We start from the raw sequence: 14098 nt of genomic DNA on the forward strand, positions 1-14098 counted from the left end.
CACACACACACACACACACACACACACACACACACACACACACACACACACACACACACACACACACACAGACACAGAGTCATGATCCAGGCCATGTTGCAATTGGCTGCAGATGAGGTCATGACCCAAGGCCTGACGCCAGATAGATTGCTTGTCTTATTTTTTCTTTAAACTTTTTCTCCATTTGTGATTCATTGGTATTGTGGAGTGGATGTTTGTGTTTGCAAAGTTCACAACTGTGAGAAAATGTAAGCTTAAGTGAAGGGCAATAACCTGGAAATCCATAAAAACCTGACATCATGGTTTTATAGTAATTCCCCCTTGTGTCGTTTGTGATGTTTTTTTTCAACCTTCACATTTATCCCTGGCTAAACAACACAAATAGCCCACGAACGAGCTTCATAATAGCTTTATGACATTACACAAATATTATTGGATGCTAAACTGGGGGGTTCAGACAGTAGTGAGGAAAGAAATTAAACGCCGTCCAATGGACCACAGCAGCGATTGTGTCCCGAGTGTGTAACTCGGCGGCGGAATAAATCATGTAATTTGCCCCTATACTTGACTGTCAAGGTCTGAAATTACTTTTGGAGTCCTGCCCTGTTTCAAAATAGCTGCAGCGTAGTTAGGGCTTTGGGGTGAGCGAGCGAGAGAGTTAGCGAGAGAACAATTGTGTGTATGTAAATGTCCCTCTTATTTCTCAAAGACAAATGTGTGGTGAAGCCGTTCTGCAATAACCAAAATAGCAATTCACGGAGGCAGAGTATACAGACCAAACTCCAGTAGGCACAAACTCCCATAGCATTTAGCTGTGCCTGAATACACAAAGCCTGCTGTTATGTTATACTGTAGTAGGTGGAGGACTCTGACAATGTAAAGTGAAGTGGCACAGAGGTGTGGATGGGCCTATTTATGGAAGTATTTAGAGGATTCGTTTAGCCCACGGACAAGGGCTCAGATGTCTCTTAATTCACACAGATTATTGACTTAGGGTTTCCCTCCCTATCCATCTGTTTCTCACACGAAAAAAAAGTTGAAGAAAGCATCAGTGCCATAAAAGACATGTATTTCTTTTTAGTTCATCTTTATCATATACAATAAAAGCAGCCATTACCAAGGCCATGTAGAAGTCTCTCCGTTTAAGCTATTACCAGGTCCTACACACTACACATAACCGAAGCATATTGCAAATAAAATAAAATAAAATAAATATGAATCTATAGAGAAAAGAGAATGCAGCAGATTGTTCAGCGCATTGACAGATGGGTAGAAAAGTCTAATTGAGCCAGTTGAGTAGAGTAGTTGGTCTTGTCCATACAAGTTCTAGGGCAAATCGCTGCATGAAACAAAACACAAAATTATATTTTCACTTGCACTTTTCTCCACTCAATTTACAAGCAAAACACTTATCTTCTCAATGGCGAGCAGCCCTCTTTCTTTTTAGTGGCATCTGCAAACATAATATAGGCCTAATACATCTGATCAAGCACAGCTGATCTAGTACCTACGTATATACTATGTACTGAGTGCCCGAATAATTATTGTCAATGTAAAATGTAATGCTTAATATTTGAATTCTGTGGGACTTGGTGCCCTCAAGACAGTTGATGCCCTATAGACGACTGCCTTGTCCATGCCCTGCAGAGGACAACAGGACACAGCAGTGTTTCTCTGATGATATAACATTTCAAGTTCCAAGAAGTCCAGTTGCTTCCAACTTGGATAACATTGCTATCTAGAGACAACTGTACCACCTTGATTTGGCATATGCCCACCTCATATGCCCCATAAGAAATAACCCTATAGAAAAGGTTGCCTTGTCAATTCAACACTCAGAGAGTAGGAGGACCACCAGATGTTCTTAAGAGTATTAAATTCATTCTGGAGAGCATATTTGGCAGCACTCTCTAATGTTTTGAAAGCTGAACACTGCAAAATGTACTGTGCCACTAAGTACATTGCCGTGCCCATAAGCTCACGCCTGGCAGCTGTGGTGCTTGGCACCTCCTGCGTGCCCTAATGCACCATCCAGACCAGACCCAGACCCCACCAAACGCCTCACCAACGTCCCCCCAGCCCAGCTCCCCACCCTTCCCAATCCATTTGCTCCATGATTCAATGCTATTGCATGGCGTGGAACAGGCAGCGTATTTATAGTTGGGTTAGCAAGAACAAGCCGTAACATCAACAAAATGTCAGTGGATGTTGGGTGTTTCTGACTACTCTGGAATTCTTGAATGCTGTCGTTACCTTTACATTACATTACATTGCACTTAGCTGACGCTTTCATTTTATTCAAAGCGACTTACAGTTATTACTTTTCAGGGTATTGGTTACAGTCTTCAAACCTGCAACCCCTAGATTGAAAGACCAACTCTCTAACCACTAGGCCACGGCTGTTACCTACTAAACATCTTAGGTACAGTTCGAAAATGGGGCAAAAGATGGAGTTGCAAAAGTGTTTCTGAACCCAGTACTTTATGTCATCACATTTTTCTGAGATTACTGTGTGAAATGAATCACAAAACAATAAAGACGAATGTGACACTGCGAAGGATTACAAACCTCATAACGACATTCTCAGGGCTGTAACAGTCGAAGCAATAAGCTGCAATAAACTATTCCCAAGCAGAGTTTGTGCAAATGATGATTTGAGCTGTTCCCCCAGGAGAACCAGGCGATAAACCAGATATATTAAATCAGACCAAGCAGAGAGAAAGAAAACGAGAGAGAGAGAGAGAGAGAGAGAGAGAGAGAGAGAGAGAGAGAGAGAGAGAGAGAGAGAGAGAGAGAGAGAGAGAGAGAGAGAGAGAGAGAGAGAGAGAGAGAGAGAGAGAGAGAATCACTTTCCGCTAACATGACCTAATGAGCCTGTAGTTTCATATTGCAGCTCTACGTTTGGTGATATTTTAAAAACATTAATATCCCACACTTATACAGATGAGCTTTGGCTTCACCACCCAATGTAGATGCACTGTAGCCTACAGATGGTGCCGTTTAATGAACACATACACTGTAGGACCAAGCATAAACTAAGGCTATAGGACAGGTGTCAGATGAAGTCATAACCATTTAGATAGGTCATGGGGGGCTTTGGCTGGATCTCAAACAGTTTAGGCACTGTATTTCTACACTGGGGACCTGGGTTCAATTTTGGCCCAAGGTCATGTCATCCCCCAAAACACACACACACACACACACACACAGACACACACACACACAGACACACACACACACACACACACACACACACACACACACACACACACACACACACACACACACACACACACACACACACACACACACACACACACACACACCTTGCTGTCCTGTCAAAAATAAAGGCATAAAAGCCCAAAAGAACAAATATTTAAGAAAAGATTAGAGGGTTTTTGAGTTACAGGGCACTGTAACAACATTGCCACCACCATCACCAAAAAAACACAGATACGGATGGATCTGTCAGGTCCTCATAAGCGTATTCCCTTAAAGAAATACTATGCAAATTTTCAGTGCAGTTTTTCCTCTAAATAGTGCACCCTCTAGTGTCCCCAAGTAGATGCACACTCTTTATTGACATTGATTGTTTTCCCTTTCCTTTACACTGTGTATCTGTTGTCACAGGGCAATCAGGTGACTAATGTGTGCTACAAGCAACTTCAAAATGTGTAGGCTATTTTTTGCATATTCAAAGGCCATATACAGTTGGTTTTCATTTAACCGGGGCATTACATCACAGATAGCACAATGATGTCCAGGCACCTCATTTTCCTCTACATTCCTTGATAAAATTTTTGAAGTTCTGTTATGGAAAGCCCTATGTGGAGTCAAGCCTAGGCCTATAAGCTATGCTTATGCTACAAGCAGAACAGGACTGAATCCTTACATTGCAAAGCAGGCGTGTAAAAATGGAAAACATACAACACAATTCACAATTGTGAACACTGAGTAAACACATGTAAAACCACACACGTGTTCCATGAGGACATCAGGACATGGACAACAGAGCACAGGCAAAGAAAAACCTAGGCTGTAGGTTGAGAGAGAGTAGATATTCTTTGTTGTGTAATGATGACAACAGAAGGTGGGTGAAGTATCACCCCAATGTTAGTTGAGGTAGCACTTAATTTTACAAACATAACATTGCACTATGTAACCCTAAAATTATGCCAGCATATTAAACTCTGGTGTGGTTCACTTTTTGGCGGTAATAACGACATCTACATCGTTCACTTTTTCATTGTCATTCCGCGTAAATCATTACGCGGAACTCTTTGTAGGCTACATAAAGAACATGACTAAACATGAAACACTGTTTAAATTCCAAAGCCCAATAAATTCCAAATCTCTCCCATACAGACGAAATATGAGGAACCAAATCAAAGAAAGCACACAGAGGTTAAGGACTGAACGAAAGTCGCTGACTTGAATAGGCTACTTTTGCGCAGTCGACTCTACTCTGCTGTCTATTCGAAATGGCACAAAGGCACACCAATAGCTAGGTGGCCCAATTGTAAAGGAGTAAAACCCACAATCATTGTTCTTCGATTTCTTCTGAAACAACTTTCTAGCAACCGGTTGAAGCCTAGCGTTTACACAACTGAGAACTGACTGTGAGACATGCAATGGCAACTTTTAAATGGAGATGGCCATGAGTCCATGGAGCTGTAAACTCCAGACAACCATTGGGTGGTGGTGCAACATTTAAACTACACATTTCTAGACATTAGTAGACAATACCCAATCGATTGTATCTTGAATATCTAAATCATACTACGTTTTAACGATTTCATGAACCACAAGTAGTACTTTACGCTCAAAATTCTGCGTAACTGGTCTACAACATCTGTGTCCCCCCTTAGCTACTTTGGTACAGTCCGGGGATCCTTTTGATCATACCAGCAGCGGATCATGAGCACAACATGTTGAAGATTTCACTAGTGGCAGTGCGGTAGTGGTAGTCTATAATCTGCCGTGAGCGTCAACTTTTCAACTTTAGATGGGTCGTAACTGAAGGAACTAAACATACACCGCCATGATATTAAACTAGTTTGGTGTTTAATTTCCGCTGATTCAGAGGAGCGTCTTTGGAAACAGCACAAATATCAGCGCTGCAGAAATAGAGGCTAGATCTGAGAGAGACAACAACCGAAATGAATCTTGCGGTGCTTTGTGGCACTCTGATGGCTCTGATGCTCCTCGGTCCAGGTAAGTGCTTGCTTGAAAGATGTTATGTTTTCGCGATCTCTTGAGAAGTGGGGGTACACAGACTCCGTAGGCAGTTTACTGGCATTTTTCTTTTTACTACCATAGGCTACTACAATAGTTCTAGCAATTTGTTCTCCAAACAGTCCCTCGCAGTGATTGCAGTAACATAGCCCAAGGCTGTTTTTCTTCCATTCTTCAAAGCGCCCCAGGTTTCACTTCGACTTTAATTCACTTCCAGCTCAGATTCTAGGGAACATTTCAAATAGATTATTTCTGGGTGATATGACATGACGCCGAAACTGAAGACGGTAACTTGTTCAAAGGTTATTTGCAAAACTAATGGGGATTTGTGCGTAGCCAAAGGCTGTGCCGTGTAGACTAAATAAAATTGCCCCTCACTTACAGTCAGCAATGAAATAAACACCGTGCGGATGCAGCTTTATATAGAGTGGTTTTTAAAAATACTTTTATCTGCAATGGCTATTTTAAACCATGGTGCGCGCATCATGTTAAACCTTTGCCTGACAGTTGTCAGAATAACACGTTGAGTTTCTCACAGTCCACTGTCTGCTAAACAGCGATATGTTACTACAGTATTTCATGGTGACAACATGTTTCAAGTCAACCCCCACTTACAACTTGTATTTACAACATGTTAGAACAGCCGCTGCAAGCGGGTTGGAATGTAGGAACCTTACATATTTTTTCCTCCCCTTCCCGACACCGCGGCATGACTCTTTTCCCTCTTCCAGTTGCTTACATATCTGAACATGCACTGCTCTTACACTCTTCTGAGAAATTTATGTCCAGAAACAAGTCTTATGCCCCGCGTTTTGTTGTTTCTGTGAAATGTGTGTTATGCGCAAAGGCAGATCCAGCGCAAGTGTGTCCTTTGGGAGCGTATTGATAACATGTGAGATAGGCATAATTGCACAGGAAATCAAAATGTCACAACCAGGACAGGCTCCTAAATGTCAACCAGATACGGCTCGATATCTTGCCAGAGAACAAAAGACCACCAGGAAGCCCCTACAAACTGCTATATTCCTGCCCACCGGGTTATCATGCGAACTGCTTTCATAAACCTTGGACCTTTGTCACTGTGGTATTGAACTCCCTCCCTGTCAAACAAGTCAGGATTATTTTCAGACCTGTAATTAATTGGTGACATTTGTGGGGATACACGTTTGATTTCAATGTAGTTGAATTTTAAGCTGGAAGAGAATGAGCTCTGTCACAGTCTGCATGTGTCAAATGTCAGTCAATAATATTCTACACATGACGCACATAAAAAATACTTGTTTGTAACCATGCAAAGAAATGTCAAGTCTTGAAAGTGAGTAGGCCTACTTGTTACATTCTACACAGCGAGAATATACTCTTTGTTTTATAGCCCATTCAACCGAAAATAGGCTGATTCTGTTCCCACAACTTGCATTTGGAAAAGAATATGCATTAAGAAGGATTGAGAAGGCAGTTTGGCTATTTTTCTCTTTGAATGAATATAGCATATTGCAATATTGCAAAGAGAGAGACACATATCCAGCTAAATTATTACATTAATAAATGAGTAATGCATAAGGCCATACGTGTGTGTGTGTGTGTGTGTGTGTGTGTGTGTGTGTGTGTGTGTGTGTGTGTGTGTGTGTGTGTGTGTGTGTGTGTGTGTGTGTGTGTGTGTGTGTGTGTGCGCGCGATCGCGCTTTGGTTTGCTGGAGGTCTCTGTGTTATGTGCTGGTGTGAGAATATCTGTGTGTGAGAGGTGAGCAGGTGTTTTGGGTGATTTGCTGGCCTCATAGCAGGTACAAGTGTACAGCAGAGGCTGGCAGAGGTTACATTACATTACAAGAAATTACACTTACTGACACTTTTATCTGAAGTGACTTACTTTTATTTTTACTTTTATATTTTAAGTAATTACAAGGTATTGGTTAGGTGCCTTGCTCATGGGCACATAAGCCAATGAGTGAGGTAGGCAGTGGAAGATGGGATTCGAGCCAGCAACCCTCTGATCTAAAGCTCATCTCCTCCTTAACCATTATGCCACGGCTACCCTAGAGATGGCTTACAATGCTGGGCCAGTTAAACTGCCATCCTCCTGTTATTACCACTGCACTCTGACCCCTCTCTCTCTCTCTCTCTCTCTCTCTCTCTCTCTCTCTCTCTCCCTCTCTCTCTCTCTTGCTCGCTCTCTCACACACACGTGCGCACGCACACTGTCTGTGTGTGGGTTTCTCCCAACTTTCCTATGGTGGTGAAGTGATGTGCTTATATCAACTACACATGTGCAACATGACTGTACGTGCGTGCAATAGCAGCACTGCCTAATCAGCTGTTGGCATAGTTTTTGGAATCACAAATATGCCCTAGTAAGTTTCATGCGGCGACTTGTGCTGCGGGGAAAGCCTTCAGTCGTGTGATTTTCACATTTGTCTACCCGTACGTGTTCTCCTTTAATGTCACCCACTTCAAGAATGCGGCTTATCATGAGATCACCTGCGCCGCATGCAGGAGACATCTGAGGACTATTCTGGAACTCTTTGATCCTAAATGTTTGTGATCAGTATTGTGTTGTTTTTTTTTTAAAGAAATGTTTTCAGGGTTTATTGATTTACATATAATTTGCTTTTACTCACCATGTGGAATGTGATGTGATGATCTGAAAAGATTACTTGTTGTTCATGTTTGGTTTCCCTGAAAAGCATACACTGTCACCTCTTTTTGTGAAAAAAATCTCCGGACCTCTTTTTGTTTGTGCATATAAATATCAGAACATGAGTGTTTTTGGAAAGTACTTGAATAAGAAGTGTGTGTGTGTGTGTGTGTGTGTGTGTGTGTGTGTGTGTGTGTGTGTGTGTGTGTGTGTGTGTGTGTGTGTGTGTGTGTGTGTGTGTGTGTGTGTGTGTGTGTGTGAGAGAGAGAGTGTGTGTGTCTTGTTCAGCTGGTTGAGCTGGTAGAGTGATGTGCTGTGCATCTAAGCGGAGAAGTGAGATGGACAATCTGATGCGCTTGGTTAGGCACCGTATGGGACAGCCATGGTGCTGAGAGCAGGTACAACTCAATTGTTCGATCATTCATTCACTCATTCATTCATTCATTCATTCATTCATTCATTCATTCATTCATTCATTCATTCATTCATTCATTCAGTGATGTTATTCAAAGACACCCAGTACCATCTCTTGCCTGTCTTCTCCTCATGACCACCATTGATTGAGACTCATAGGTAGCTCAGATGAAATGACTTCTCAGGAGGCTTCATTATATGTGGTCATACTTGGTGTATATGATCCTCTTTTTTTAATCATGAATCTCTTTTCAATCTTTTAATCATAAATCAGCTACAGCATTCATTCAGCGCGACTTCTTGATTCAATCCCCCTCTGAACCTGCCTGAGGCTGCACAAAGGCTGGATGTATGTATATGCTGGCAGGAACCCCTCAGAGATCTGCACAAGCCACCCTGATTAGCTCCGCAGATATCATGTTGACTGAGTGCATGGAGGCTTTTGGATGTGATTGTGACTGAGGCAGGGATTGGTTTGGTATTGCGGCGTGTATTTTTATGCCTCCATTTTTGAAGCCTTTTTTCTTCTTTATTTTTTCCTACACCGTGTCAGGCAAGGGCAGAATAACATGCACGACTGCGGCGAAAGGATCTCTGCTGCTTTCTCTTCGGCCGCGGCCAAGTTTTCCATGGCAAGAGGGTTGTTCGCACTGAAGTACTGTACAGTCAGGCGTTCGGTGTGGGCCCTGTGGGTATGGTTACGGTTACAGTTACGGTTAAAGTTAAAGGGGGGTTCTTTTTCCATCTGTTGTGTAGCTAAATCGAGGGCGTGAAGGAGTAGCTATGTCGGACTACAGTGCTAACAGGAAGCGTTGGGTCAGGTCAGGGATGGCTGTCCCGTTACTGTATGCCATAGATTTGGAACATGTTGTTGTTGTCTCCCTAATTAGCCTCGATAGCTATACATGGGCTGACGGTGTTTATAAACACGATGTTGTGAGGAGGGGCAAGACACTAGCAGCCAACCATGTGAGCTATTTTTTATTTTACCGACAGCGGTCTCCAACAATCAGAGGTTGAGTTGTGTGCAGCCAGGGTCGCGCAGCCAGGGGAAAACACCCATGGTATGGGATAGAATGACTTCTGCTAGACTTGATAGCCTTCGTTGTCTATCATGATTTGTTTTTTTTTCAAGAGGAGACCGTTCTTAGGCTTTCAAGAGGGTAGTCGCTATTAAAAGCCATTTACATTGGGCTATGGCATGTTTTGGTCATGAATGTGCTTTGAGCTAGCATTGAAGGTGAAACGGCACAGATGGACACATGGTGAAAACGCAGAAATGGGATTGGATGCAATTGCTTGACTGACCTCATTAAGGTAAAATAACAATATGAAGGAGCCAGGGTTTTCCCCCAGCACTTTATTGCTTAGGTGCCCACCTTGACTACAAACACCTACCACCTTGATCTTGTGTGTTTTTGCGATAGGTGTGTCGGGCTGTGTTAGTTATCTTTCCTCTCATGACATATTGTAGTTGAATGGACATGCCATGCCAATGGTTACCTCTAATGACTCATGGCTGATCAAGGCCAACACTGCTCAATATTCAGCGTCCATGTTTGCTGACTTTTGTTTTGTTTTCCTTCTCTTCACCAGGTTGCTATGCCATTACACGGCCTTCATTTAAATGCCACTGCTGAACTGAATGCAATTAATGTCTTTAAAAGCAGTTATATTTTAAATGGGAAGAGAGAGGGAGCGACAGAGAGAGAAAAATATTGAAGATAAGACATGTTATTTGTACTCCCTGATTAAGACACAATTTATGTGGCATTTCCCCCTGAAACGAAGTACACAGAGCAAACTCCTATGTCTGCCTATCTGCATGCCAGTGCCATTGGAGTGTACAGACTGTGACCCCAAACAGAAGACGCAATGTAATGCCAAGTGCGGTGCCAGCCTCTGTTTTGGGGGCAGGCCACAGAAGTCAGTAGGTCTGCATTAGCTTTACATGATAAGGCCCAGGGCAGGAGACACAGAGTCTGCCTGGAACTGAAACACACACACACACACACACACACACACACACACACACACACACACACACACACACACACACACACACACACACACACACACACACACACACACACACACACACACACACACACACACACACACACACACACACTTACTCTCTCTCTCTCTCTCTCTCTCTCTCTCTCTCTCTCTCTCTCTCGTACAAACAGACTGGTGTAGAGAGGGTATGCAGGCAGCAGTATGGGCAGAATAAAACCATGGGGGAGTGGGGAGAATGGGCCTTTTACTGTTCAGGTCGCCCCCACTTACTCCATCCCATGTAACTCAATTCTTTAAGAGATTCCTTCCCATGTCTTTAATTTGCGTGGATGACTCCAACGTGGAGAAGAATGACGCACTTCACTTCTCTCTCTCTCTTTCTCTCTCTCTTTCTCGTTCTCTTTCTCTTTCTCTTTCTCTTTCTCTTTCTCTTTCTCTTTCTCTCTCTCTCTCTCTCTCTCTCTCTCTCTCTCTCTCTCTCTTTCTCCCTCTCCCTCTCTGTCATGTAGAATGGTTATTGGATGGTCACAAAGGCGGAGAAAATTTAATTATTATGTATCCCCTCCCACCAACCCCAACCCTGCTCATACCCCACCCCCACCCCCAGCCCAGTGTAGTGGATGAAGACATCTGTTTGAAAGATTGGGACACTGCTCTATTGTTCTCCCAATTGGACATGAACAAGATGCGCCCAATTTCATCTAAACAAAATGGCGGCCTTGTACGAAAAGGGCACCAATACGTACACATTTGCGTTGGAAAGCATTTTGCTTGAATGTTATTATGAGTGCAACAATGAAGAAGCTAGCAAATTTACAATTCAAATAAAAACTGAAGTGCTTAAAATACTGTTTTATTTTAGGAAACTTTTCCGATTAAGAGAAAATACACTCATTGTATTAGGTGTAAAAGGAAGAATATGTTCCAGGGAGGATGAGGTGACGATCTAGAGTGGGGAAAAAGAGAAAGCTGTAGGGGAGTCTGTCTGTCCCCTGCTCTGAATGGTACCGAGGGACACCCATGCCAGAGAGAGGCCCCAGGAGAGGGCAGTGCCTGTGTACACACACACACACACACACACACACACACACACACACACACACACACACACACACACACACACACACACACACACACACACACACACACACACACACACACACACACACACACACACAGACACAGACACCATTTTCACTGACGCCCTTAGCCACACATATCATGTACTATACTCTTTAATTGACTGTCCTCACACACATGCTCATCCCGCTTTCTTTGTTTGTCCTGGTCTCAGTCACACACACACACACACACACACACACACACACACACACACACACACACACACACACACACACACACACACACACACACACACACACACACACACACACACACACACAGCTGAGCGCAGTGTGGGTCGAGACGAGAGGCTGGTGGCTAGCATAAAAATATCCCCCCCAGAATCCAGAATTGCCCCTCTCTCTCCTCCCTTTCTTCTCCCCTGCCCCCTGCCTCCTCTCTGGCAGGCTGGCTGGCTGGCTGGCAGGCTAGCTGGCTGGTGGGCGGGTAGGGTAGGGTAGGGTAGGGTTGGGGTAGGCTAGAGGCTAGTGCAGGGGAAAGGGGTAGGGTCAGTCCTGCAGGGTGTAGGCTCAGTTTGGGGTCAGGTGGACACAGGGAGCCTCTTCTTCCTGCTCCCCGCTGCGTGACTGCCAGCAAAACGTTTCCTCCTTTATGGGGGGGGGGGGGAGAGGGGGCAGGCCCGAGATGGAGATGGAGATGGGGTGGGGAGGTGGGCCCGGGTAACAAGATGAGCCATTTTGTCGTCTAATTGGTGTCACATCTGAGGCTTGTGGGGCTGCAAGGGCTACAGGGGCTCACTGCTCACCGCTCACCCTGCCTGTCTCCCACCCTGTCTCCCACCCTCTCTCCCTGCCTGCCTCCCACCCTGTCTCCCTGCCTGCCTCCCTGCCTGCCTCCCTGCCTGCCTCCCACCCTGCCTGCCTGTCTCCCACCCTTTCTCCCACCCTGTCTCCCACCCTGTCTCCCACCCTGCCTGCCTGTCTCCCACCCTGACTCCCTGCCTGTCTCCCACCCTGTCTCCCACCCTGCCTGCCTGACTCCCACCCTGACTCCCTGCCTGACTCCCACCCTGACTCCCTGCCTGTCTCCCATCCTGTCTCCCTGCCTGCCTGCCTGCCTGCCTGTCTCCCTCCCTGCCTGGACAGAAGTGCTTTTGTCTGTGTGTATGTGTGTGTGTGTGTGTGTGTGTGTGTGTGTGTGTGTGTGTCTTTCTGTGGTGCGTGCGTGTGTGTGTGTGTGTGTGTGTGTGTGTGTGGGTGTGGGTGTGTGTGGGGGTGTGTGTGTGTGTCTTTCTGTGGTGTGTGTGTGTGCGTGGATACGTGTGTCTTGGAGGTTGTTGGGGGTGTGCAGTTCTCTGCCAGTAGGGACCGTGCACACCCTCCCTACCCCACATCACCGCACCCTCTCTCCTCCTCCTCCTCCTCCTCCTCCTCCTCCTTCTTCACTCTCCACCGGCTGCCTTTTGTCCCCATGCCAGGCCTTGTCCACCTGCGCTCCCGGTGTCTTGTCCGCACTTAGCTCCAGTTGCCCTCCAGCGTCACGCCTCGTTGGTGCACAGGAGCAGGCAGTGGAAGGAACGGTGGGATGGGGAAGGGGGAGCAGGGGTGGATGGATAGAAGCAGCACACACACACTCACACACACACACTCGCACACGCACACGCACACACACACACACACACACACACACACACACACACACACACACACACACACACACACACACACACACACACACACACACACACAGAGGGGCCGCGGTGTTGGTGTTGGCGTCATCGTGTGTGTCCGCGGTAAATCCTGGAAATGGTGGACCACCAAGCGTGCAGCGCGGTGCGGCCCAGCCAGTCAAGCCCAGCCCAGCCCAGAGTGGCCTGCACTACCTCTACTGCCTGGGCTGCCTGTACAGCCTCTCCTCTCCTCTCTTCTCCTCTCCTCACCTCCCCTCTCCTCTCCTCTCCTCTCCTCTCTCCTCCTCCTCTTCTCTTCTCTTCTCTTCTCTTCTCTTCTCTTCTCTTCTCTTCTCTTCTCTTCTCTCTCCTTTTCCTCTTCTCTTCTCTTCTCTTCTCTTCTCTTCTCTTCTCTTCTCTTCTCTTCTCTTCTCTTCTCTTCTCTTCTCCACTCCTCTCCTCTCCTCTCCTCTCCTCTAGCTAGCTCCATATGGTGGTGCTGGAGATTGCTGCCATAGGCTTTAATGGTCTCCCCTGCTCCTCGTCAAACGCCGGCTGTGGCCTTGGCCTGAAAATCCCTCTCTTTTCCTTAGTCTTTCTGTCATTCTCTCTTTCTTTCTCTCTTTTCTGCCTCTCTTTTCATTCTCTCTCTCCTTCTCTCTCTCTCTCTCTCTCTCTCTCTCTCTCTCTCTCTCTCTCTGGACGACCATCACATCCACATTTTGTATCCAATGACAGCCGCCCCCCATCTTATAAAGGTGACCACACACATGCATGCACTCACACATATGCCTTACACACATATACTGCACTGCATACACACTCTCATTTTACACACACACACACACACACACACACACACACACACACACACACACACACACACACACACACACACACACACACACACACACACACACACACACACACACACACACACACACACACTCATTCATTCAGAGACCCTCCAAGGCTAGAGCAACCAACCAAGCGGGGCCCTGAGCTACTCTACTCTGTTAGGAAAACAATATGGCAGCCAGGCCAAT

General features: G+C 45.5%; 1 protein-coding gene across 3 annotated transcripts in view; it reads left to right on the forward strand.

Annotated features, from left to right (window-relative positions):
- Positions 1-4942: 4942 nt before the first annotated feature.
- The window catches only part of lrp4 (low density lipoprotein receptor-related protein 4), a 195306-nt gene continuing 186150 nt past the window's right edge, over positions 4943-14098 (forward strand). For all 3 annotated transcript variants that reach the window (XM_063188437.1, XM_063188438.1, XM_063188439.1), the window contains exon 1: positions 4943-5214. In XM_063188437.1, the coding sequence (XP_063044507.1) occupies positions 5160-5214 (55 nt within the window). In that variant the 5' untranslated portion in view covers positions 4943-5159. The remainder of the gene's footprint in view (positions 5215-14098) is intronic.

Source organism: Engraulis encrasicolus, chromosome 22 (genome assembly GCF_034702125.1).
Source record: "Engraulis encrasicolus isolate BLACKSEA-1 chromosome 22, IST_EnEncr_1.0, whole genome shotgun sequence".
Classification (NCBI taxonomy): domain Eukaryota; kingdom Metazoa; phylum Chordata; class Actinopteri; order Clupeiformes; family Engraulidae; genus Engraulis; species Engraulis encrasicolus.